At 37.3% G+C, this 27,920-nt stretch overlaps 1 protein-coding gene across 3 annotated transcripts; it reads left to right on the forward strand.

Moving 5' to 3' along the window:
* Window positions 1–1,483: 1,483 nt before the first annotated feature.
* On the forward strand, window positions 1,484–26,749 carry LOC109080742 (histone deacetylase complex subunit SAP130-like). Of its 3 annotated transcripts, none has more exons than XM_042725847.1 (21): window positions 1,484–1,998; window positions 2,759–2,869; window positions 3,295–3,545; window positions 3,742–3,834; window positions 3,942–4,062; window positions 5,295–5,419; window positions 7,040–7,164; window positions 7,265–7,409; window positions 8,471–8,561; window positions 8,651–8,755; window positions 9,134–9,275; window positions 9,582–9,694; window positions 10,279–10,563; window positions 10,690–10,867; window positions 11,085–11,183; window positions 14,587–14,942; window positions 15,243–15,491; window positions 15,867–15,992; window positions 17,257–17,360; window positions 23,319–23,432; window positions 25,615–26,749. In XM_042725847.1, exons 2-21 carry the CDS (start codon window positions 2,773–2,775, stop codon window positions 25,771–25,773), a joined length of 3,078 nt encoding a protein of 1,025 aa, XP_042581781.1. In that variant the 5' UTR covers window positions 1,484–1,998; window positions 2,759–2,772; the 3' UTR covers window positions 25,774–26,749. The 3 variants fall into 3 exon arrangements, with proteins under 3 accessions (XP_042581781.1, XP_042581782.1, XP_042581783.1); XM_042725848.1 differs by having other exon boundaries at window positions 3,298–3,545; XM_042725849.1 differs by lacking the exon at window positions 11,085–11,183.
* Window positions 26,750–27,920: the final 1,171 nt, after the last annotated feature.

Consider the following 27,920-nt stretch of genomic DNA (forward strand, 5'->3'; position numbering starts at 1 on the left):
CATTTATTAAAGGAAAAAAAATGTCAAAACCTACTTGGCCCTACATGAAAAATTAATTTCCCCCTCCTGTTAAATCATGAAAGAACTGTGATCCACCACATTATTTTAGAAAGCAGAGTTAAATTTCACTAGCCACACCCAGGCCTGATTACTGCCAGACCTGTTGAATCAAGAAATCACTTAAATAGTAGCTGTCTGACTAAGTGAAGCATACTTAAAGAGAAACACATCATGTGACGATCTAAAGAAATTCAAGAACAGGTGAGAAACAAAATAGTTGACATGTATCAGTCTGAAAAGGGTTATAAAGCCATTATCCACAAATGGAGAAAACTTGGAACAGTGGTGAACCTTGCCAGGAGTGGCCAGCCAACCAAGATAACTCCAAGAGCGCAACGACGACTCATCCAGGAGGTCATAAAAGAACCCAGAACAACATCTAAAGAACTGCAGGCCTCACTTGCCTCAATTAATGTCAGTGTTCATGATTTAACAATAAGAAAGAGACTGGGCAAAAACGGCATCCATAGGAGAGTTCCAAGGCAAAAGCCACTGCTGACCAAAAAGAACTCAAAGGCTGGTCTAACATTTGCAAAAAAATATATCTTTATTATCCCCAAGAATTTTGGCCAAATATTCTAATATTCAAATATTCTGTGTTGGTGTAAAACCAACACAGCATTTCATAAAAAGAATATCATACCAACAGTCAAACATGGTGGTGGTAGTGTGATGGTCTGGGGCTGCTTCATTTGCAGTTTCAGGACCTGGACAATTTGCCAAAATTGATGGAACCATGAATTCTGCACTCTATCAGAAAATCCTGAAGGAGAATGTCCGGTCATCAGTTTGTGACCTCAAGCTCAAGTGCACTTGTGTTATGCAGCAGGACAATGATCCCAAACACACCAGCAAGTCCACCTCTGAATGGCTCAAGAAAAACAAAATTAAGGTTTTGGAGTGGCCAAATCAAAGTCCGGACTTAAATCCGATTGAGATACTGTGGCATGACCTTAAACAGTCCATTCATGCTCAAACCCTCCAATGTGATTGAATTAAAACAATTCTGCAAAGAAGAGTGGGCCAAAATTCCTCCACAGTGATGTGAAAGACTCATTGCCAGTTATCGCAAACGCTTGATTGCAGCTGTTGCTGCAAAGGGTGCCACAAACAGTTAGTGGACAATTACTTTTTCACATAGTGCCAGGCAGGTTTGGACCGCTTTTTTCCCCTTAATAAATGGAATCATTAGTTTAAAACTGAATTTTGTATTTACTCTGGATATCTTTGTAATATGAAAATGTGTTTGATATGAATCATTCAAGTGTGACAAACATTCAAAAAAATAGGAAGGGGGCATAAACTTTCACAACACTGAACACTGTACATCATGGATGCTTGCTGAAAGCTGACTGGAGGCATCCTAAAAAAAAAAAAATAAAAATTAGTAATAAGAGAATTTTTATTTAATGTATTTATTTTTTTGCCTAGAGGGCAACAGAAAATTACAACTGGCTCACCTTGGTCTAATTTCCCCTGTGAAATTATCCAGAAAAACAAAATGCAGTTTTTGTGCCCAATTTACTTATAGCACTACTCTTTACAGTTTCAAGACACAACAGTTGGAAGATAAGATGTATTAATTTGAATATGTGAAAGTAGGGAACAAAGAGCCAGACACTAGGTTAAACCTTCAATGCCTGTACACACAAAAATAAGAAGTTTATATTCATTTCTCTAAACGCAATCTATGGAGATTGTGAAAAAAAAATAAATAAAGAAAAACTAAACACAAATCATTATATGAGTTCCAATGGCTTGGAGCTCAAAATACATTAATTTTCTTTGCTCAAATGGGGTTTTTTATTTTGAAATCGTCTGCACCGGTCCGCCATTTGGTGTTTTTTGGTTGATGCAGCGTTCACACTATGGAGTGGGAATAGCTTCAGGGAGAGAGAGAAAGAGAGAGAGGGAGAGAGACATACAAACATACATACGGTAGTATTTACAATGTTTCTTATTTTTTTCCGCATAGGTCTTATTAGTATTAGTACTACATTTCCATATTGTTGTCATGCAAAACCCCCATACTTCCTGCATATAACCTGCACTTTATAAACCGGTTCACATTAGCTTTTGTCAAGCAGCAATAACGCCTCTGTTTTGATCTGTAACATCGATTCTTTTATCATGGCTTGTTGACTGTTTGTATGATTTACTCGTGCAACCTGTTCCGTTTTAATGAAGTAAACATTAATGCACCAAAAGTGATACATCACCTATTGCCATCAGCTAGAGCTTATCGCGCCTTAATAAGAATATTTGAAGTGTTGGTGGATATTACTTGGTAAAAGAGAGCGAATGGAGATTAACGTGTGTCTGTGCAGTGCATCGATCGTAGTTTGCTGTTGGTTTTGTTCGATCATTTGCTTTGTTTGCAAATAAATTCTGTGCTCATGTGCCGTACAAAACTCTAGAGCTGGAGTAAACCCTAACGTTACTCCTGAATGGGGCCACCATCGTGCATTTTACATCCAGCCCTAGTTAGAGACGCACCATAATAAAGTATTCTAAATCTCTGGGGTTGCTTGAGGAGTACACACGAGAGTATAGTTGTAAGTAAACTCTGCTGCACAGTGGCCAGAAGCAGGATCTCACACTCTGCTCTCCTGTTCTTTCTGAAATGTGACATTTGTCCTTGCCCTTTAGTACATGAAGATATTAAAGCTGTTCAACTGTAACTGGTCATTTCTGACAGATAATAGACTCAAGATGAGTTCTCAGCAGTTTCCCAGAGCTGCAGTGCCTCCTCCTGGAGCTGGACCGGGTCAGACGTCTACTGACAGCAGCGTGCTAGGCACACAACCAGGTACAAGTCCAGACCATTTAGCTATAGATAGGGTCGTCACTATCAAAATTACCAAAGTGCCTGTGGTTGATACCATAGCAAAAACTAACAACTAATATTAACCAATGCTGCTGAAAAAACCCCCTTGTTACAAGAAATACATCATCAGTTACTTTTTTTTTCTGAACAAAATTGCAGTTACGATAAATAAATAAATCCAGCTGTGCTTGTTTGTAGGGCTGCACAGTTTGGCTTATATATCAATATGGCTGTAAAATAATAAATTATTATTACTAAATAAAAAATACAAAATTTAATTAATACTGTATTTCACTGTGAAATAAAAATTATTCAGAAATGATTTAAGAAAAATAATAATTGTATTTTACACAACTGAAAAGTTACAATAATAATGTTTTCCATTACTTATAAATGATGTTTTGCAGTAGGCAGTGAAGACAGCAGTCGTGAAGTGGATCACTCTCAGGATCCTCCGGCTGGCAGCAGCAGTGGCAGTGCATCGTTCCGTGATGAGACGGTGGTGGTCAGGCCCTACCCACAGGTCCAAGCTCTAGGCCAGCCTCCTGCTCTGCCCCAGCATGTGCCTATCCAGCCCAGCCCTTCTTTAACTGTGGCCGCCCCGTCAGTCCAGCTACTGCAGGGCCAGCAGTCCAGTGTCAGCGAGGGATCAGTGAAGGTAACTTCATTTCACTTTCTTTGCTCCTGTGATTTTTATGTGCTTATTTGAAACAATAAATTCCATCATCTCTCTATCTATCTACCTATCTACACACACTTTTTTTTGGATACTTTAAATGCTAGTTTTGAATCACCTTAACTTTTAGGCAGCTTGAACTCACAGATGATTATTATTATTTTTGTTAATTCTGCAGGCTGCCCTGAAGTCACCTATGCCCAGTCGTCTTATAGCACCTGCTCCGGCCGTTAGCCAAGGTCATATACCTGTTCCAGCCTCTATACCAGTGGTATGGGCACTTTCACAATGATGAACTTCTTCTGGACAGGTTTCTTTAGATTACACACAGTGTGCTTATTGCAACAAACATTTTGCGATTAAATAATGTTTCTCCAGGGACAGAGTAACCTGCATCAACTAATGGCCACTAACGTGCAGATCTTCAGGGGCAGTGCACCTGCGCTACAGATCGCATCGCCTGCTCCATCCCATACTTTCACCTCCCATCTGCCCAGAGGTCAGCAATTTCATTCATACAAAACTGACATTATTGCATAAAGGGATAGTTCACCCAAAATGAAACTCGGTTCATCATTTACTCCCCCTCTTGTCATTCCAAACCTGTATGACTTACTTTTTTTTTTTGTAGAATACAAAAGAAGATATTTTAAGAAATGTCTATGTGTTTATTTATTTTTTATATAAAATGGAACTCATGGTCACCAAAACTGTTCGGTTACCAGCAGTCAGAATATCTTTTGTATTCTGCAGGCGAAAGTAAGTCATACACAAAGGTGAGTAAATGATGACAGAATTTTATGAAAGAATGTCTTTTGTTTTTTGTTATTTAAAATGTCACTTGCTCATTTTTACAGTTTTTCAAGATCTAGAATCCAGCAGGGTGAACATGATTTCATCCTTGTTGATCCTGGAACAACATTCCAATCAACCAATGAGAACTGAGGGATACGTTTACAGGAAATGTCAATTTTAGCCTTACAACCAGAGTTAGGTGCTTCTACACCCTTGTTATTCAAGTATCATGTCCCTCTGATTTTAGGGATAAATTATGGGTAGGGTTAGGTTTAGGGGTAGGGGAAGGGTTAGTTCTATGTTTTTGGACAAAACTGTTGACCCAGGATCAACAACAACAACAACAAAAAAATAATAAATAAATATATATATATATATATATATATATATATATATATATATATATATATATATGTATAAAATTTTTACATTTTATTTACACATTATTAATATTTTTATGCTCAAATCATAAAATAAAATGTATTATTATTATAAGCAATACAGTTACTAAATAAAAAACATTGTTCACTTAACAAGAGAGAGTGAAGACACATGTAAAGATCATAATTGTAAAATGAAAATTGACATGATCAGTATGCACAGCAAACAAGTATATTACCTGTTTTTTCAGCTGTATTTAGCACTGAATTTGGCTTTTGGTATAACACACTGGATTTGTTTCTTTTACAGTAGTTAGCTAGTCTATTACAAAATTTCCTTTTAAACATCAATGAAATTGATGCTGAAGTGTATAATAATGTCACAAGTAGCTTCATGCTAAAATAGATTCCAAATGCTATTTTTGCACTTGTTTGATGCTATAAATGACACAAATCACCTTAATGTGATGAATGTGAATTTTCTGGTGTGTTTGTTTGACATGAACTGTAACCTACTGTAATAGTGTAATATTTGTGCTTGTGTTTGGTGTTTCAGGCGCAACTGCTGCAGCTGTCATGTCTAGCACTAAAGGCCCTACTGTTCTCAGACCAGCCGGAGGAGGAAACACAGGCCCTAGCCAACCTGCAGCTGTGCAGCACATTATACATCAGCCTATTCAGGTGCGGAGGCTTTGCAACTTGCTGATCACATACAACTAGACATAACAGTCTGCTCGGATCTAAACAGCACTTAAATGTCATGTTTAGAGCCTTGACCTTTTTGACTCCACTCACAACCCCCAACCCATAAAAAATACAAAAAGGCCACAATAACACAAAAATTTATTCACGATATAAAAAATAACAAAAAAAAATAATCATTTTTTTATTAATCAAAATTTTCATCTGTTATTAAAAATTGCACATGGAATTATGCAATTTTGTTCATTTACGTATGCAGCTACGTATGTTAAAGGGGTCATATGATGTGATTTCAAGTTTTAATTTTTCTTTGGAGTATTACAAGCTGATCGTGCATATATAAGATGCGTAAAGTTGCATAGACTAAAGTCTCAAACCCAAAGTGATATTCTTAATAAAAGTTAAGACTCATCCACACCTTTCTAAAATGCCTCATTCAAACACACCCCCACAAATATACGTCACTGTGTTGGAATATTTGCATAACACCGCCCAAATATTTACGCAAAGAAAGAAGGTACTTTTATTCTCGCTGTAGTATTGTTGCCGCTGTCATGTCATGGACATAGACAGACTGTATAAAAACATGGACGTAGTGTCTGTGACGTCACCCGTAGACTCCTGAAGAGCATTTTTGAAGCTCAATGTGTGTAGAGCGGGCCGTCGCCATCTTGGAAGCGCGTCACCCCGCGACTCTCTCGGATAATCGAAAATGGGCAAAAAGGCGGGAGCTGGTTGCTGAAGCCACGTCCACCCAGCTCGACTGCATTGTCAGCAGCAGCAATCCATCTGTCATTCAAGTGGCCACGCCCTTATTTATGCAGAACTTTAAGGCTTAATATAATTTAAACGGATGAGTTATAAAAAAATTCACCCCTTCCCAGTCAAAATTAGCTATATAGACTAAAATAATTTTTTTGAACCAGGCTGTAAACATGTTTTTTTTCTGCTGTAAAGTTGGGCATTTTAACATGGGGAGTCTATGGGACTGCCCCTAGTGGCCAGTCGATGAATTGCAGTTTTAGTCACTTCCTTGTTGGCTTCACGAGAGAGAGCGGGAGGTTGCCGCTCGGTCGTGGAGATGCTGTGTGTTTCCAAATATGGTAAGGGGCGTAACATTTCCATCACACGCTAGAGGTATTTGGCCAATTACAATGCACTGGATAGCTGGCCAATCAGAGCACACTTCACTTTTCAGAACAATGAGCTTTGTAAAAATCAACGTGTTTCAGAAAGGCAGGGCTGAGATCAGCAGCAATAATGTATGATATGTGGAAATTTATTTTTTTTTTTTTACCTTAATCCGCGTAGACGCATTGCATTACACCAAATGTTATTTTTAGCATTGTCATGTGACCCCTTTAATCATAGGAAATTTGCAGCAACAGTGTTCAGTACAACAGGGAAAATCATATGTATATATTTGCAAGCCATAAAAACACATGCATAAGCAGGCCCTGTTGTTTAGTAAATTTGCTGTTGATGCCTGTTTGCACAGTTGTGAAAGGCATATTCAAAAACTCTGGTTCATAGATCTGCAACATCTTTCTTTAGTTCTTGAAAGTTCTTTAAATTTACCCACAGTGTCTATATTCACAGTCTCGACCTTTAGTAACCACCTCGACTGCTGTTCATCCCACTGTGGTGGCTCCCATCCCAGCTGCTAGAACCCAGTCCCCAGCCATCAACACCCCTGTCACACATGCTGCAGAGATGGTTCATGGGTAAATGATTGTATCTCTTTGCTCTTTTAACCGATAATATCATTATAATGTCAAAATATTGTTTGGTGTTTTTCCAAACCTTTTGAATTTGCATTTTTAGGCGACCAGTAACCATTCACCCTCCACCAACCACCATCAACATCCAGCGCCCCCCCACTTCCCGGGAAACTGGTACGCGCATCACTCTTCCCTCCCACCCAGCTATTGGACCCCAGAAGGCCCAGCCGCCTCACACCGTCACACAGGTCAGTCCTACTATGAGCCTGTAGATCTAAAGTTATTTATGTAAAGCAAGGGTTCTCAAACTTTTTAAAGCCAAGGCCTCCAAATATTATGCTCCTCTGCAAGGCAACCTCTTCCTAAAATACAAAGGCAGCTACTTACTGGGCCATGTTTTTATACTGTATTAGAAAATATATAAGGCATGATATTTTGAAGACAGTTTGTTGTTTATAAAATAATTGTTAATTTTTTTTATATTATTTTTGGTTACATTTTATTTTAAGATATCTTTGTTACAGTGTAATTATACATTTAAGTACTGAGTAATATTAATTAACTACATGTACTTACTATATGGTTAGGATTAGGGTTACTTGCGTGTAATTATGTATAATTAATTGTTATTATAATAGTAAGTATATGCAGGGTTGCCAGGTTTTCAAAGCAAAACCCACATAATTGCATTGGGGGGGATAAAATACAAGTTTTTTTTCACATTCCAGGGGCTAAACATCATGTTATTGGGGTTGCTTCAACCCGCGGACATGAAAACCACAGACTCGGCAACACTAAGTACAAGTAAAGTGTTAAAAAATACACCTGTGTTACTAAATTTTTTTTGTTTGAAAATTATTATTAGACTAATTACTGTTAAGAGTAATATTTGATATAAATCTTTAAATCCTGGAAAACAAAATTTGATTAATCACAATTTCTGAATAAGAATGAAATTGTAATAATATAAAATTTGGTACATGTGTTTAAAATGATTAAACGTTTAAATTAACATCTAGCATCCCTAAACACTTCTCATCTCTAAACAATGCATTTTGTACATTTCTTTTCTTTAAAATGTTGCATGAACCCTCTTGCTGGCCACTTGAAGGTCCCTGGACTTTATTTTGAAATCTTCGGTCTTAAAATATTGATAATATATCAGTTCTGCATATTTAGATTGTATTTTAGCAGGATATTCAACACTTTTGCATTAGAATATTATAGGGTGTTCTGGCTTTAACATAATGCCACAAACGTTCTTTCTTTTACTCGTTTATGAACTTTGAGGGGTTTGTTTTGTCTGCAGAAACCGATCTTCAACACTGTGACCCCAGTTGCCGCCGCCACTGTTGCTCCTATCTTAGCTACCAACACTGCTTCATCAGCCACCACTACAGGTTACTTTCTTCCCCAAAGGTTATTCACAAAGACAAAATGTTTCCACGTGGTTCATAACTTTGTGTAAACTCTGTGTACCCGAAAACAGGCTCTTCACCACGTACTCAAATGACCAGTAGCACTATTGTCACCATGACAATGGCCTCTCACTCCTCCCATACTACAGCTGTGACCACCTCTGCCATCCCTGTCGGTAAGCACAACCCATTCACGTGTTTTTAGCATTTAAGATTATTGCTTCTCTTTGTTTAGCCCTGTGTCTACACCAGATTCAAGTAGTGTGACAAAAGTCATTAGAACCCATTATAATCAGCGATGCAAATCAATCCAAATTTGGTTGAACAAGCCTCTTCTCATTGACTAATGTTTGGTCGGTTATTAGTGGGCAGCCCTAGTCAATTATTGTAGTGAGGCAGCAAACTGGCAGATTTAAAATTCATAGTTGATAGTTTGCTTGATGGATGGGTCGGTAGTTTGTTTAGATAGATAGATTCATTCTAGGATTAGAATCTTAGGTAGGTTAGAACTGGCTCTGTTTTTCATTCTCGCTTAATGTTTCTGGTCTCTCCAGCTAAAGTGGTTCCTCAGCCGATTCCCCACACTTTCCCACGCATCCAGCCAGAGTACCCAGGGGAAAGAACCAACCTGATTCCCATCCCAGGTCATCGCTCTTCTCCAAACCCTGTCACCATGGAGGTTCGCAACGATAACAGGTGAAACTTCTCTAAAAACTCTTCTTTGATAGTTAAGCTCTGGCAGTTAAATGTGAATGAATCGGGAGTGGTGTCCAATCCTGTGCCTGTAGGACCACTGTTCTGAGTTTAGCTCCAACCCTGATTAAATGCACTTGCACCAAGGTAATCAAGGTCTTCAGGAAAAATCTGCAGGATGTAACACTTTCAGGAGCAAGATTGGACACCCCTGAATTAATTCAACTAAACCAAAGCAATCAGTTATCAATTATCAGTGAATTGTGTCATGAAGCTTGTGTCATGTTAACCGTTTGTGTTCTTCTGCAGGCCGCCAGTGCAGTTTCAGTACTTCTTACCCACATACCCCTCATCCCCATATCCCCCGACCCACACCTACACCCCCATTACCAGCTCGGTCTCCAACATCCGCCCTTACCCAGGTAAACACAACCTACCAGAACCTCTGTTCTAATATCTAAGGGCCTGTTTACATCTGGTCACTAAAATCACCTTCTAAACGCTTTCGACTATCATATCCTTAAAATTCATCAAAAAAAACCCAAAGAAAAGCTATACAAACATATCTCCACACTAAAGATAAAAAAAGAAACTGAAAGACGCAGACATCTATGAAGAGGAATTACAAGGAGACCAGGGTCCACAGTTTAGCTCAACACACAATCATCTTCATTAAAAGTAGTGAGACTAACTTATCTTTACAGTGAAGATGCCACGCTCCTATTGCAGTTTTTGATCTTAAAAATAGCTGGTAGCTAATAAAATGCAGTGCTCATCTGTTGCTTTCATTGACGTGAACTCCATTAAATTTGCATATAGAGCGGGAATTGAAGATCGGATATATATCCCTTTTGCAAAGACACATTTATTTAGCCTAGTATAAATGGAAACGTTTTAATAAATCAGATATATATTTGATCAGTGGAATCACATGAAGTGGCAAGGTGTAATCAGGCCATAAATGTTTCTTAGACCTCCAACCTAGACTCTGTGCTTTATTCATCAGTCACGGCTCCATCTCAGAGCTCAGCTCTTCCTGCTCAGGCAGGTGTTGGTGTGGCCACCACTGTGCACTTGAACCCCATGCAGCTGATGGCAGTGGATCGCATCGGTCTGCAATCTGCCCAGATCAGCACTCAGAACATCCAGCCAGCCTCTATGACTCCTCAGGGCATTCAGCCTGCACCAATAGGTGTTCAGGGGCTGCATCCCACTGCACCAATCAGCACCCAGAGCATACAGCAGGCTCCAGTCGCCACACAACAGCCACAGTCAGAAGCAAAACCACCAGGTAAGTTTAGCAAAGCCCCATTCCTTTCAAAGATATTCAGAAACTTTGATATCAAAATGGATTATCTAAGAGGGACTTTTTGTTTGATCACTTATTGTGCTTTATGAAATCGGTTTTGTTATACAGGTGTTGTTTTGGCTGAAAGTCCAGCTTTTGTCACAAATCCAATCGGGAGCACTTTTAGTGGCACGCAGCCTGTCACTACGATGGTGCAGACACACCCCCAGGGGGTGGCTATAGGTGCACCCACACTTGTCTCCTCCCCCCGACCTAGCATCCTTCGCAAAAAACCTGTGAATGAGGGGTGAGTCAGCTTTCATTCCACAGCCTGTATTACTGTTTCATAGCATATGTATTTATAGTATGGTAACTGCTGAGTGGTCAAGCTATCCATCATTTCATTCATTCACCCCCTCGTTACTGGTGTCCTTGAAGTTATCAAGTATCTTGTGTTTGCGTCTTTAAAAACAGAGATGATGTTGATAAAATAGTGTAAGACTGCTTTTGGGGTGTATTTCTAGGGCAGTGCGTAAAAGTCTGATCCCAACGCAGCCAAGTGAACATAACGCTGGCCGGGTGGATAGTGGGATAAGGCTCTCGGGATCCCCTCGCCCAGCGGGGTAAGCCCTGCCTGAAGATCCTTCCTTATCCTTATAAAAATAGGACAAAAGACAATGTTCTTAACACAGGGTTCCCACAGGTCCTGGATGAGTGTGATTTCCAGGCCTGAGAATGAAAATTCACCCTGTTTTTTTTTTCTTTTTCAAATGCATGTTATGGTGTTATTGTTAATGATTCATTTATGTATTTTTTTTTTTATACATTTTTTTTATTTAGTCCGCTTAAACCTTGTCCTTGCAAACAAGCATTCATTTGCCTCCATTTTTGAGTGCAACAACCCACACTAATGAAAAATCCAGAAAGTTCCCACCTACGTTTTTTCCCCCCTCTTTTTCTTTAAAGCTGCAGTCCATAACTGTTTTTGGTTAAAAATGTTCCGAAATCAATTTTTGAGTAAGTACATAACCAGTCAGTGTTCAAAACTATTGCCTTATTTTAGCCCAATTAACAACGCTAAGCTTATAATAATGTTTTCTATTTTGCGTGGTACTGGTAGGTTTTTGCGGGAAATTTGAGCATGTCGACATCATGTCACATCTGTAAACATAAAGAAGACGTCCTGCTAGTAGGCTATATCGCATATGAAGATGCTGCAGGTGGCAGAATGTTTATAGCCTTTTCTCACAGCAGCTGGAATTTAATTTGATCATTTTGATGGCGGATCTGATTACAGATAGCTAGGGGCCTATGATTTCCGTGATGCAGAAAATGCAGAATCCAGTCTTAAAAACGGAATTCACCGTTTAACGCGGAATGTCACAGAATTTTGAATTAATTAATCAAAAGTAGGTCATTATACTTAAATCAAATCGCAATATGGACTAGTATCTAACTATTAAGCCGCTAAAGTCGATCTAAATATGAATCCTGCATGTTCTGCGTCTTCTGTTACAATAGTAACGTTACCAATGAATGGCGCAGACACGGGTTTCATCTACTACACATATATTGAAGCGCGTGTGATGCTCGCGGTGACTTTAGAGTCTGCTGTCTCACTAAATAAGGATGTAAACACATTAACAACATCTCCAGAACTGCTCTGAGAGTCACTTCATGAGCATTTTACCGTTTGATTTGAGTAAAACTAACATATCACATACACAGAACTGTAATGGTATTCATGGCAACCTTGCAAAATAAAAGTCCGGTTTGATTTGAAGTCTATTTTTCAGTAGAATGTACATAGCCCACTACTACTAAAATGACACAAACATTATTTTAAGGAATAATCACACAATATTTCTTCCATGTTTTAATTTTAATAGGTAATCCCCTTTGTTTGCCAAAAAAAAGAGTTTGCTTAATTTTCACCAATTAAAAGATAAATGAAATGAATGTTTTGTCCCTTAATTGATAACCAGACAAATTTAAATACACATCACAGAATTTTTGAGTGGAAAAAAATCATAAGGCTACTTTAAGGGGAAAAAAAAGAATAAATTAAGTTGTTTTATGCATTCAAATAATTAGACATGCTAAAACACAGAATTTGGTAATAATAAAAAAATATGGTGAAGAAAAAAAAAATTTCATAGTGCCCTAAACATGTCATTTTTGTTAAACTTTTATTAAACTGATGTGAAAATGTATAAGTTTCATGGTTTTAATAAACTTGATTAATAAACTTTAATTTAACAATTTTAATTTAATTTTTTATTAAAAAGGAGTGGAGAAAATTTAAAACAGAAAAAAACAGAATCCAGAAAAATTAAAACAGAGAAAATGGAATTTGGAAAAAAATAAAACGGAATTTAGGAAAAAAAAAAACTGATTTTATATGGCCCTAGATAGCCTAAGTTTTGTATTTCAAAGTGAATCAATTCTAAGGAAGGATAATTTGCTTTTTGGGTTAAAAGAATTTCTAATGAAGTTCAAATGTTATGATAATGTAATGTGATTAGACTGTACAGAAATTGAAATGTAACGCTAGTACACACTATATACATGTAGTTACGCAATGCTGATGTTTATAACATTAAGAATTTGAGAACAGTGTATAACAAAAATAATAATTTGTATGGTTTTTATTAGCGATGTAACGAGTAACCGGTTGAAAATCGTTTCGCATATGTGACTATTCAAATCGGTTGAGATGCAAAACAAATCATGATACAATTGAGTAGGAGTTTATATGAATGTATGTGAGGGGAACTGATTGTCTTTAGAAAAGTTTACTTGGTATTTTCTTTTCATCTTGCCTCTGAACGATGCATATTAGTGTTCATAAGCGCAGCTCTGCTTTGTTTACAGCAGTAACCCAGAAAACACTATATCATTAATGTTCATAAGCGCCACCTGCTAGCAGAGAGTGAATCTGTGTCTCATTCAGCTGGTCTGCTGTTTTGTTCAGATATGTTTTATGTAGTATAGTTTCACAAAACTAAAGTGAGACCATCTGTTTTTGCTACAAATTTCGAAATGATAGTCTTATTTAGATTAAAAACTGCTCGTGCTGCATGTATGCTGCATCTTTGTTTGGATGATGATTAAAATGCAGTGGTTGCCTCTCATTTTAAATGAAAAGAGCACAGACAAAGCCTTATTTTGTTTATATGATGAGATTTCTTTTATTTGTGTAACTTGCTTATATGATTTGGGGTTTTGTTATTTCAACATGCAAGAATAGCCTAATAAAAGGACAACTTCTCATTTGCTGTGTAATGTCTCTAATCTCATTTTGTTAAAAAAAAATGTGAGAAAATCGAATCGTGAGTTGAGTGATTCGTTCCATTCCTAGTTTTTACATGATATGAGCTAAGAGATCTTTAGATTTAATCCCCATTGATATCACGATTAATGCTTTTTTCCTCAGTTGGTCAGAACAAAAGTGGCAGACTCGTTACTTTCTTCAGATAACAATATTCAGTGAAAATTCTTATTTGTGTCATACTTCCAAGACGTAGGCTAGAGTCTGTCATTCCAGTGTACAGTATCCAATGTACAGCCACACATACACCTCCTCAAAACATTTATCTGCACCGAAGAGCCATGTCGACACGCAGCCCACGTAAAGACAATAATTCTGCAATTAACTGCACTTGCAGGTTTCAAACAGAGATGGCAACAAAGAAACAAAATGTATGGATTGCAGCTTTGATCATTTACACGCAGATGTATGTAACAGTAGTGAAGAAACAATATTTCACTATTTCTGTTTAAATTGTATCCAAGCAAGGATATGGAACAGCCATGGAAATTTCTTTCTAGTTCAGTTCTGCAGTATTTCCTCTGATGGAAATGACAAGAAATTGGGTGTGATTGCTAAAAAATGATTTTTAAAATTCCTGATGGAAAAACAAATGTGGGAACCCTGTTAACAGTGCATGTGATCTGATTGTCTTAAACTGGGTTTATGCGTGCAGATCTGAATGTGTAATGTGGTTCCGCTCTTTCTGTAATTAGAGTGAAGCCCAAATCTGATGTTCATGTTGCAATGGCGCCCCCAGTCATGGCAACCGTGGAGGCTTTTCCGAGTCACGGAGGTGAGCAGCAGGCACTGTCCACTCCTACCCAGCATCACTCACAGGCAATTCCAACTCTTCTGGCTCCACCAGCTCCAACACCTCCCTCTCAGCCCACTGCCGTTCTTTCAGCCCTGCCTGCAGCCATGGCTGTCACTCCCCCTTTGCCTGCCTCCATGGCCAATGCAGTGGCTTCTCCCACTCAGCCAGCGGCCACCAGCACTGCTGCCCTGAGCTCCACCCTTCCAGAGGTTAAAGTGAAACAGGAAACTGAGCCAATGGACACTACACAAGCAGGTAGGAGTGCTTGTCAAAACAGGAGTCCACGTATTCCTATATAGTCATAACAGCTATAAACAATTGCCCTTATGATACTGGTTATTTAACCATTCCTGCTACTTTTCAAGGGCAAGTACTGTATTTACTGTATGTCCATCGAACAAAATGACGATTTTGGAATAAATGACTTCAAATGCAGTTTTACACAGTTTATTATTGTGAAAAAAGTATAAGGTTATGTTTAAATACTAAATGTAAAGGTGGAATACGAGAAAATAAATGAAATTACAACATATTTATGAGTTCTCTTTTTTGCAGTGCCCATGGCTCCTTCTTCAACAGGTCCAGCTCCATCCCTCTCCTCCCAGGCCTCCAGCCTGGCCATATCTTCTCAACCCGGAGACCTCCTGCCCGGGGCCTCTCCAAGGAAAAAACCCCGCAAACAGCAACATGTGATCTCCACTGAGGAGACTGAGATGGTGGAGACCAACAGCACAGACGAAGAGAGAGTTAGCAGCCGAGCTCCAGGAAACAGACCTGAAAGGTCTCCACCTAGGGAATATGTTGGTGAGATTATCTATGGATATATATTGTATACCTTTCGGAAATCACAAAAAAAAATTTGATAGATGCAGTCTGCACCATGCAACAAAAGTCGGAAAATTGATTGTCATTAATGTCAGAAACATTAAAATGGCTGATTATGTAAAATTGCACTAAAAAAGTAATTTTTTTCTGATAAACGAAACAAACTGTTGTTTGTTTAAAAATAAATAATAAATAAAAAATCACACCAGTGTAAGTAATCGTGATTAATTGTATGTCATTTTTATAATTTTTTTTTTCAATTTCCGTTTGATATTGGTTAGCAGTGTAAATTTGTAATACCCTCCAAAATGGGTGTACACTTGTTCAGTTGTAACATTGGTTGTATTAATGCAGATGAGGATGGTGTTCGTTATGTACCAGTCCGCCCTAGACCTCCCCTTACTCTATTACGCCAATACCGTAACCCATGGAAGGCTGCCTATCACCATTTCCAGAGGTACAGTGACATCAGAGTCAAAGGTAAGTACCTATTGAACATTGTCTGCTTGCTTAGTTTTTCCGTGCTCTTTTTAAAATTAGGGATGCACCGATACCATTTTTTCAGATCCCATCTGATACCAAAAATTCTGAGTATACGATATCCCGTGTGCAGAATGATGTGTTTGAAGCAACACAGAGTCACAGCATGCAGCATAGAAAAGTTCAAAGCACAAAGTGAAGAGATATTGATGTGTAGTGTATTAAATCTGTGTGATAGTTTATTGTGGCTTTTCTTTTAATAGTTTTAAACTTGAGTTACTGTGCTTTTGGAAAGAGTTTCATCGTTTTGACTGTCGTAACCGTCAGTCCCTCCAGGATTTTGCGTTTCTGCGATCACTGAATTTATCGCAAAATCAAGCAAACTCCGCAATTTTCACAAAAGTTCACAAATTTTTGTAATTGCCGCAGATTCCGTTAAAGGAAGGTTGTTTATCAGTTCCAAAAATGGAATGAACAGCCTTGCATTCTCATCATGACTGATTTACAAAAGCTACATTGGATAAACGAACCAAAAGTGGAAGGAATCTGTGCTACTCGTTTGGGCTACACAGCACAAACTGTTTATCTGCTCGAGCCGGAGCTGCGGGCTGATCTCAATCACACGACACCGTTATACACAGCGCTGGGAGATACATTGAAGAAAGCAGTTGAATTTGCCACAGAATCAGTAACATCTCTGTGAAATCTTGTGAGAAGCATTCAAATTCAGTGCAGAATTCTATTAAAGGTGATATCAGAACAAATGCCGCTGATGTGGAGACCAGGAAAAACATTGTTCAATAAACACAAATAACCACCGCCATTTAACATAGTAAAACTACAGGAAAAACTTGTGGCAGAAATGGTCTAATGTTTTCTGCAGTTTTACATGCGTTCTAATAAATGTCTATTTGACATCTAACAGGAAACATTTTAGAGACGTTTTGCAGATGAAATATATTGCAGCAAATATCACCGCAAATTTTGAGAAAAGCCACAGCAATCCAGTCATTTTAGGCCGCAATAATCAGAAAAAAAGTTCAGCGAAATCCTGGAGGGACTGTTTCGTGGGGGTTAACAATAACACAGAATACTATACACACAATATCGAATTTGGATCGGTCTTGTCTGACCGATACCCAATCTGGCAGAAAATGACCGTATTGGAGCATCCCTATCCCTGCATCCCTGTTTAAAATATGATTATAGTATAGAATATGGTCATATTATATGAAGCAAAACCATCTCACTACTGTCTCCTCAGAGGAGAAGAAAGGAAGCCTTCAGGACATGGCCAGTCAGAGAGGAGTAGCATGTCGAGCTCAGGGCTGGAAAGTGCACCTGTGTGCCGCACAGCTGCTACAGCTGGTGGGTTCTGCAGCTGTATTTCAGTGTTCTTAGGTTTTTATTATTAAGGGAAAACAAAATCCAAAACTACATGGCCCTGTGTGAAGAAGTGTTTGCTCCCAAAACCTAATAACTGGTTGGGCCACCCTTAGCAACAACAACTGCAATCAAGTGTTTGTGATAACTTGCAGTGAGTCTGTTACAGCGCTGTGGAGGAATTTTGGTCCACTCATCTATGCAGAATTGTTGTAATTCAGCCACACTGGAGGGTTTTCGAGCATGAACCGCCTTTTTAAGGTCATGCCACAGCATCTCAATAACACTGACCTTAACTGAAGCAAGTGAGGCCTGCAGTTCTTTGGATGTTGTTGTGGGTCTTTTTTGTGACCTCTTGGATGAGTCGTCGCTGTGCTCTTGGGGTAATTTTGTTCGGCCGGCCACTCCTGGGAAGGTTCTGCACTGTTCCATGTTTTTGCCATTTGTGAATAATGGAGTCCCAAAGCTTTAGAAAAGGCTTTATAACCTTTTCCAGACTGATAGATCTCAATTACCCATATATTCTACCATTAAATTTATTATACTCCTATCTGACTTTAAATACATTTTTAATCTGTTTAAAAAAAGCCTTAACTCCTACATTATTTAATTCCCTTCTTCAACTCTTTTCCTTTCAACCTTATCATCTCCTGCAGTGCATTACTACATGCCTACAACTGTTTCACTAACTTCACATGCCTCACATAAACCTGTTGGATTCTTACCTATTAAATGCAATGTACTATTCAATCTTGTATGCCCCCAATCTTAATCTTGTAATCATATTCTCCTCATATCTACTCCTACCTCTTCCTTTTACCCACTATTGACTGTATTTGATGCATATGTCTACCTTTTATTTCATTATCCCAATATTGCTGCCATATTTTCAGAATATTCCTTTTAATAATTGACTTAATTTTCTGACCTAAATATAAAATCTGTATATCTACTATTTCTCGTTCTATTGCCTTTTTTGCTAATGCATCAGCCTCCTCATTACCTCTCAACACAATATGAGCTGGAACCCACAAAACTGTACCTCTAAAACTAGCTTGTTTGATTGAATGTAATTCTTGAATTATCTCTATTACCAAATCCTGTCGTGTTTCTGATTTTTCATCTCCTTCAAACTTATTAGAGCTGAACTACAAATCTGAACATATTCTACTGCCTTGGCTATTTTAACTTCCCTAATCCACCTTATTGCCATAATTATTGCATACATCTCTCCAGTACAACACCGATAAACAATCTGTTATCCTTTTATTTTTATAACACTTTAACCTTTGGAATAATGAATGCAGAACCCACATGATCAGTTTTTGAATCTTTTGATGCATCTGTAAAAATGTGCATGCATATATTCCCATATCTTGACCCAATATATTCCCCTTACATTATATACTTCTGTTCATATGAACCTTCCTTTTGTCTTTTTCTAATAAACTTAAATCTACTTCTGGTTGGGGCATAACCCATAATGGTACTGGAGATAAAGGAATTATTGGAGCACATCCAACCTCCTCCAATCTCATATCTCTAACTAATTCCCCCACACTCCAACCAAAAACTATTACACTTTCTCTTCTCATGTTCCCAATTAGACTCAACTCATTACTTTTCTTGTTGGATGATCCTCTCTCTGTCCTCTCAAATTTGCCCAGTAAGATGCCATTAATTGCTGTCTTCTTATCTTATCTGCAAAGGCATTTCCACCCATCTCTACCGAAGAGCCGAAACTGGAGAAGTAGAATATGCTCCGCAGCAAATTCTTAGTGCTTGAGATTATTGAATTCTTTCTATTTAATCAAAATGAGATTTATTTGCAGAACCATATACCATACAACCATAATCCATTATAGATCTTATCATAGATATATATATAGTTTTAAAAGCCAATCTATCTGCTCCCCATTCCAGACCTGAAATACATCTCATTACATTTCACAAACTCGCTTACATCTTCCCACCATTTTTTCAATATCACTCTCCAATTTAATCTAGTATCAAAACCAAACTCCTAGAAATCTTACTGTTCTTACACGCTCTAATTCTTTTTTATATAATTTTAACTTAACATCCATATTCCTCCTCATTTTAGTAAAAACTATTACTTTTGTCTTTTCCACTGAAACTTAAAACCATTTTTCCCTGACCACTTTTCTACTTCATTTAGCGCATATTGCATTTTCTTTAGGTTATACTCTTTATTTTTTCCTCTAAACCAGATAGCCCCATCATCAGCAAACAATGATTTCCCCATACTTCTATCAATCCTTGAAAAAACATCATTAATCATGATAATAAATAAAAAGTGGACTTATTACACTGCCCTGAGGTGTACCATTATCAATTATTCCACTTTAAGATATCAGCTCCACCGATCTTTACTCTAATACTTCTTCCAATTAAAAACTCTTTAATCCAATTATACATTCTTCCTTTTATACTCATCTTCTGTAACTTTATAGTAATCCCTCTTTCCACACATGTTCATAGGCCTTTTCTATATCAAAGGAAAACAGCAATGACTTTCCACTTTCCTTATTTATAAATGCCTTTCTTATTTCATCTTCTAATAATACTACTGAATCCATAGTCCCTCTACCACACCTGAAACCCACTTGATAAGAAGAAAACCAGTTTCATTTTTTCCAGATGATAAATCAATCTATCAGTTAACATTCTCTCCATTACCTTACATAAATGAGAAGTTAAAGCTATTGGACGATAATTTATAGGATTATTTGGATCTTTCCCAGGCTTTTTAATAGGCATAATTAGTGCTTCCTTCCAACTTTGGGGAATTATACCTTACATTCGTATTCTATTATTAAATGTTAAAATCACTTCCATAGAAATTTCACTAAAATGCTTCATCATACAGTAACTAATTCCATCCATTCCTGTAGTAGATTGTTTCATTCTTCTTACTGCACTGCATTCTTTACTCACTCATAGAAAATAATACATCTAACAAATTATCTTCAGCCTCTTTTTTTCTTCTTTATTTCAGGATATTCCTTCATCACAACCTCTCTCATTTTCTTACTCTGTTCAGTCAAATTTTCTGAGCTATTTACTTTAATAAATGCCTTTTAAAAAACATTTCCACTTTATCTCCATCCTCCACAGCTATTTCTCCCTCCCTACTTAAAACTGGATATCCATTACTCTTTTGAATCCTTTCATTTTCTTAATCATGCCCCATACCTCCTCTACTGGGTGTATTCTTCCCTATATCATCACAATAAGCCATCCAATACTCTTTCTTAGCTTTCCTTACACATCTTCCTTACCTCAGCTTGTGCTTTTTTATACTCTATTAAATCTTGGAAATTATGTGTTTTCTTTAAACTATGCTAAATGCTTTCCTTTTCCTTCTTATTGCACTTGCACATTCTTCATTTCACCACGGAACTATCTTATTCTTCCTACCTCCTTTCCTCTTTGGTATACATTTATTTGCTGCTGCTTGAATGGCATAAACAATATCATCACTTATCATTTCTACAGATCTATCTGATTTCTATTATAATATTCTTTAATCCCTCTTCACTCAGACTCATGAATTCTTCCCAATTCCGTTTTATCAAACCCCCCCATCTACCAATATTTCCTTGATTCACCTTACTTCCTCTCACATTTACATTAACATATATCATTATTGGATAGTGATCACTCCCAATAGTATCTTGTCGCAATACTTCCATCAGCACTCCCTGCAATTGAATCAGACACCATTGTTAGATCTAGCACAGACTCTTTACCTGTAGCCACATCTATTCTTGTACTACCCCCATCATTCAGACATACCAAATTCCCTCCGATCTATCAAATCTTCCATCACCATTCCATTAGAATCTGTCTCTAAAACCTCCCCATAACATACTCTGTGCATTAAAATCCCCACACCAAATTCACCCTATCTTCATTAAGACCCTCTATTTGTTCTAATTCACTTCACTCAACACTAATTTCTTTACAAGGATTATAAAAGTTTATTATTAACATACTTTTTCCCATTCACCCATACCTCCACTACAACATTAACTCTTGTGCTACACCTTTGCCTAATGATCTATAATATGCATGCCTTCCTTAATCAGAGTAATACACCCTCCACCATTACCCCTCCTCTCGATCTTTCTCTCACTCACATATCCTTTAATAACAAAATCAAATCTAGTTTAAGCCAGGACTCTTGTAGATACATATCAGATCCGTTTTAACTTCCATGTCATTAATAACACTTTTTAAACTCCAATCCATTAGCCACAAGACTTCTCGCATTCCATTGTAAAATTAAAATCATGCTCCTATCCAAACCATGCTTCCTGGCTTGACTGTGTCTCATTAATAAGCCCATCCCTAACCATTACCCATGTTTATGTCCTTTACTCCCAAGAATCTCTCTGCTGCCTTGACTATAATTTGAATCTTAGCTGTCTTCTTTTCAGTTTGTGCAGTACAGTTAATACTTCAGCTATGAACAACAAGAAATTTACTTTACTTACAATCATTGTCTCTTCCTGTAATACCTTCCATCTCTGATGTTTCCTCACTTCTCCTCTCTTTTTGCACAATCCCTCTCTCTTTCTTTCTCTTTTTTCCTTGTATCAACCACTTTAACAGCTTCTGCATATGTTATATTCCTCTTAGCTCTCTCATTTCTGTACTTCAATTACTCTCTTCCTCACCTCACATCCTCCATACGCAACACTATGATCCCCTCCACAGTTACAGCATTTTGGTCCTGCTCCTTCACATTTGCCATAATCATGCTCCCCCCCCACATCTTGCACATCGTTTCTTAGCCTTACACACCATAGCCACATGCCCATATTTTTGACAATTATAACATCTTAAAGGAGGAGGGCACAAAAGGCCTTACTGAGTAACTGATAAATCCAAGCTTGACCTTATCCGGCAAAATTGCTCCATCAAACCTAATTCAACCGAAAGACTCTCCATTCTATCCCTTCTCTGTTCATAAGCAGTCGCCTAGCACCAACTATTTTTCCTCCAATTGATGTTACTTTTAAGTTCTTCCATAGATACTCCTAATGGCACTCCAGATATTACTCCACTTACCCACTGCCTCTGTCCTACAATCTTACTACTCACCACTTCTTGCTTACACATTACTTTAAATTTTCAACATTTTCTTTCTTTGCTCTTCACTATTACAAAACGATCATCAAATCTCCATTGTTTAAACTTTTTGCAATCCTTAATTTCTCCAACTACTCTCATCTCAACTCTTTCGTTAATACAATTGGACTAACCTTTTGTATTCCTCCATCCTCTTTAATTTCAATATTACCTTCAACTCATCCCAAATTTACACCCCTCACCTCCTGTTCACTTCCACTCTCACCTGAACTTCTTACCTCAATCTGTTTTTTTTTTTTTTTTTTTCCTTTTCTTTGTACCTACATCCTTCCCTTATGTCTATATTCCTCTCTTCTCCTGTCTTTCCTAATTCCATTTGATCATCTTCCACATCCGTATCATCAACACTAACTAGTGTCTCTGGTCCATTTCCATTATAAAAACACTTCTTTCATAACAGGGCCATGTAGTTTTTTGGATTTTGTTTTCCCATAATAAAAACCTTAAATTTAAAACTGCATGTTGTGTTTGTTACTTGTGTTATCTTTGACTAATATTTAAATTTGGTTGATGATCTGAAACATTAAAGTGTGACAAACACTTAAGAAACTAAGAAACCAGGAAGGGGGCCAACACTTTTTCACACCACTATATCTATATCTATCTATATCTATCTATCTATCTATCTATATTATATATATATTATTAATATATATATAATAATATATATATATAAAAATACATTATGCTAACAGCCTGTTATTGATGCAGTTAATGCTGCATATAGATACCATTTTAATGAATTCCTTTCTTGTTTGATCACAGACTAATTTGGAGCATGACGTGTACAGCCGGTTGACCACCCTGCAGGAAGGCCTCATCCCAAAGAAGAGAGCTGGAGCTGACGATGACCTGCACCGCATCAATGAGCTCATACAGGTTAGTATCTAAACATTACCTATCTATGGTGGCCCAGCAGTGCACAACACAACAACATCTCCACAACACAATGGAAACAAGCCGCAACACAATGAAATTAGCACAAAACAGCAGAAACAAGCCACAACACAACAAAATTAGCACAACACAAACAAGCCACAACACAACGGAAACACGCCACTACACAAAATTAGCACAACACAACAAAATTAGCACTACACATCGGAAACAAGCTGTAACACAATGGAAACAAGGTGCAACAAAACGTAGTTAGCACAACACAAAGGAAACAAGCCACAACACAACAAAATTAGCACAACACAAAGGAAACAAGGCACAACACAACAAAATTAGCACAACACAAAGGAAACAAGGCACAACACAACAATGACATTAGTACAACACAACGGAAACAAGCCACAACACAACAAAATTAGCACAACACAACAGAAACATAATTAGCACAACACAACGGAAACTAGCCACAACACAACAAAATTAGCACAACACAACTGAAACAAGCCACAATATACTGAAATTAGCACAACACAACAAAATAAGTCCTATGTGTTGTGCTGTGGAAATTTCATTGTGTTGTGCAATATTGGGTCACCATACCAACCCACCTTGAAATAGAAATCGTGATTTTAGCACCTGAAATGTACACTTCTTATGCATTCATATTTTTTTTTAAATCTGGAAACAAAATGCAACAAAACATAAGGGTCTTAAATTTAAATATCAAAATATTTATAACATTAAACAACAATTTTTTTTGTGTGTGTGAATTATTTTCAACACTTAAAATAAATGTGGTCATATGATGTTGATAAAAAGAATATTATTTTGTGTATTTGGTGTAATGCAATGTGTTTATGTGGTTTAAGGTTCAAAAAACACATTATTTTCCACATAGCCTACTGTACATTATTGTTTCTCTATGCCCCGCCTTTCTGAAATGCATCGATTTTTACAAAGCTTATGGTTATGAAAATCGAGGTGTACACTGATTGGCCAGCTATCCAGTGCGTTGTGATTGGCTGAATGCCTCAAGCGTGTGACGGAAATGTTACGCATATAAATGAGGCATTTGTTGCATCCAGTGGGGACATAATTACTGATTATAATGACTTACACTGCCATTTTACGTGTTTGTGTTGCATCGGGCCGCGTAAACATAAAACCATGTTTGCATTTGTGATCGGAAGAAGGGAAAAAAAAAAACGACAAACCACAAGCTCTACTCTACACTGCTCAAAACTCACGTTTGATTCATCAGTAGCAAATCCTTTACATATGAAAAGGTACTTACAGGCTTTGAGTAAGAAGAGCCAGACTGTCCTTGCAAAGTTGATATTGCCCCACTTTATAGAAACAGTCACCGGCACTGTACGCTGCTCTCCCAGGAAACAGTCCCTTTCCTCCGTAAAATGTGCTGCACACATCTGAATATTTGGGTTGAACTGTTCTGGAACAGTGTTGTAAATACAACTCAACCACTGATTTCTAGTTGTGTCCTCTTTTGGAAGGCCAAACAAAGTAATTTCGCTTTCACAATGGAACACAGCATATCTACAACATGGCGTCGACGGCAACAGCGAGAATAAGTTACACCTTCTGTCTTTTTCGTGAACATTTGGGCAACATTTTGCAAATCTTCCCACATCGTGATGTAGACATGTGGGGGTGTGTTAGAATGAGCCATTTTAGGAGGGCGTGGTTGACTCTTAACTTTTATAAATAGTATCTCTTTGGATTTGAGACCTTAGTCTTTGCAACTTTACAGATCTTCTTTATGCACCAAGAGCTTGTAACACTCCAAAGGGAAAGGAAAAATTGAAATCACATCATATGACCCCTTTAAGTCATCATTTACTCACCCTGGTCTTGTTCTAACTTTACAAAACCACCTTATATCCTTCAGACCACAAAAGAAAGTCTTTGAAAAATGTAACATCCAACTCATATAAAAAAAAAGACTACCAACAAAAACCAACCTAATAAAAAACAAAAAAAGTACCAAAGAATTGTCACACGCAACACATGGAACACTTTTTTTTTTCTCCTTTAATAACAATCCTGAATTTGATGCAAAATTTGACACACATTTAACAACTTCCCCAAAACCCATAACAACTTTATTGTAAATGCATTCATGACCTTTTGACCTGACTCTGTCCAGGGCAACATGCAGCGCTGCAAGCTTGTGATGGATCAGGTGGCTGAAGCTCGCGACACCATGATGAAAGTACTGGACCATAAGGACAGAGTCCTGAAGCTGCTCAACAAGAATGGAACTCCCAAGAAGAGCTCCAAATTAAAGCGCAAGGAGCGGGCATAGATACCACTCCATGGTCTTAATCTTTGTCCATCAGCATAGTCGAACACAGAAATGCTCTTCAAAAGCTGAACCTGTCATGGTTTATCAGGTTGCTGTGCACAATCATCTACTTACTTTTACAGTCTCAAAGAGAGAGAAAGACGGTCATAAACCATCAAACTGTTTTTACAGGATCTGCTGCTTACTGTGGACTGTCAGACTGTCCATTGGGTATGAGGCAGCCTGGTTAACCATTCCATTTTAGAAGAAACATTTTGTTGTCTGTTTTTTTGTTGTTGTTGTTGTAGAGGCAATGCTTTTTCTGTAATGGACTTTAAATATCAGAAAGGTCACGTTTGCTAGATGTAACTTTTGTATTTAGTTTGAATCACACCAAGTACACACTGTGAACATGAGTGTGCTAGCTTTCCATGTTTTGGTGCCTTGTAACATGGGTGAAACTGGGGGATTTTTTTTGTGCGTTAAATACAAAAGTTAAAGTTAATCACTTTCAGATTAGCCAGAAATTAAGTCCTCAGTGAAAATAAAAGAGTCTTGTACTAACCAGATATGATTCACTCTAACCCTTCTAGTTTTTTTAATCACTGTAAACATTCAAGCTCTAACGTGACTGATTATAGAACAAAGCAGTGAAATGTGTACTTGAAAGAATCAGTATAATTATGTGAATTTATCATAAGAATGTGTGGATTGTTTTATGTTTCAGTGTAAGAAGTTTGTTCTTAATGGAAGTGACGTGGTTTTCACCGAGTCTTTTTTTTTTTTTTTTTTTTTTTTTTTTTGCTGTTTTACAGATATAATGTTGTTCTGGGTATGAATAATAATTTGGACGTTTTGTACATTTTTTTTCATTCTTTTATTTTTCTGTGTGTACTCTATTATGTGCTATTGCAGTAAAACTTGATACATTTATAAAGAATCTTTAGTGAGTACATTTGGTACTAAATGCACTTAAATAAAAGAACTTAAGAAGTTAGATTTTGAATATAGTCACAGCTGTACATGTTTTTATCCAAAGTGACCTGCGTTGCTTTCAAAGTATATTTTATTAGTACTTGCTTTTCCTGGGAATCAAACCCATCACGTTAGTGTCGTTAGTGCCATGATGTACAATTTGAGGTCCAGGAAGTTGTTGGGGATCTTTTTTTTTCAGCGGAACCAATGAAACATCAGATATGCAGCAGGACATCTGGCCTGCTCTTTCACTTGTACTCTTTTTATTATTGTTAGAACATTTTCCACATTGATCAAATGTATTATAGTGAAGATGGTAGTAAAATGTCTACCATTTTCATCATTCAAAAATTACTTGGTAGTCCTTATGAATTACACTAAATCAAGGATGTTAGTAGACAGATTTGATGTTTCAAACTAGCTTAAAATAGCTTAGTATTATTTGAATTTAGTTATTAGTATTTCCTACAATGTGTAACAAATCAATGACCTTCATGGTGTGAAAAAAAAAAAAATTACAGTAAGCCTTCCTGCGTTGATTGTGAGAGTCCAATCTCACAATCACCAATTATCTCACCCTATTTCTTTCTGTAGGTTAAGGTCAAATATGATTTCAGCTGATAAGGATACTTATTTTTTATTTTTTTTTAAATCTCTATAAGGTTTATTCTGTTTATTCTTTATGCTGTACATGGTTAATTCTGTTGACTCTGTTAAAAGAACCAGTTTTATAAACTGCCTGTGACCTGAAAACACCACACCACATAAACTCGAATCCCTAAGAGTTCTTGCAATGAAGTTTAGTATTGCCTGATGGAAACATGACTTTCCAGAATGGCTCCACCCTGGGTAACTAAGATACTATGCTATTTACAGCTTGATTGCCCTCTTATGATCAGAGCTCAGCCCTCCGTATGTTGTCACACGGGTCCAAAGGTTCTGCACTTTACTGTTAAAAAGAAAAAAGCATTATGTAAAACAGAAAATGTTCAGATTAGTAATATTGTATTTATTTCTTCATCTGTCTTCATTTTGTTCTGTAGATTGATATTTACATCACTAGTGTGTCTATGTGGGTCCACGCTGCATTTCTGATGCAATTATACTAGCGTTTACTGTAAAAGTCATTTTATCTTGACACTATATTTTCTTAGTATCCTCTGGTGTTTCTTTATTTAAACCATACCATAATA

The sequence above is a fragment of the Cyprinus carpio genome, chromosome B6, assembly GCF_018340385.1.
Source record: "Cyprinus carpio isolate SPL01 chromosome B6, ASM1834038v1, whole genome shotgun sequence".
NCBI classification, from domain to species: Eukaryota; Metazoa; Chordata; class Actinopteri; order Cypriniformes; family Cyprinidae; genus Cyprinus; species Cyprinus carpio.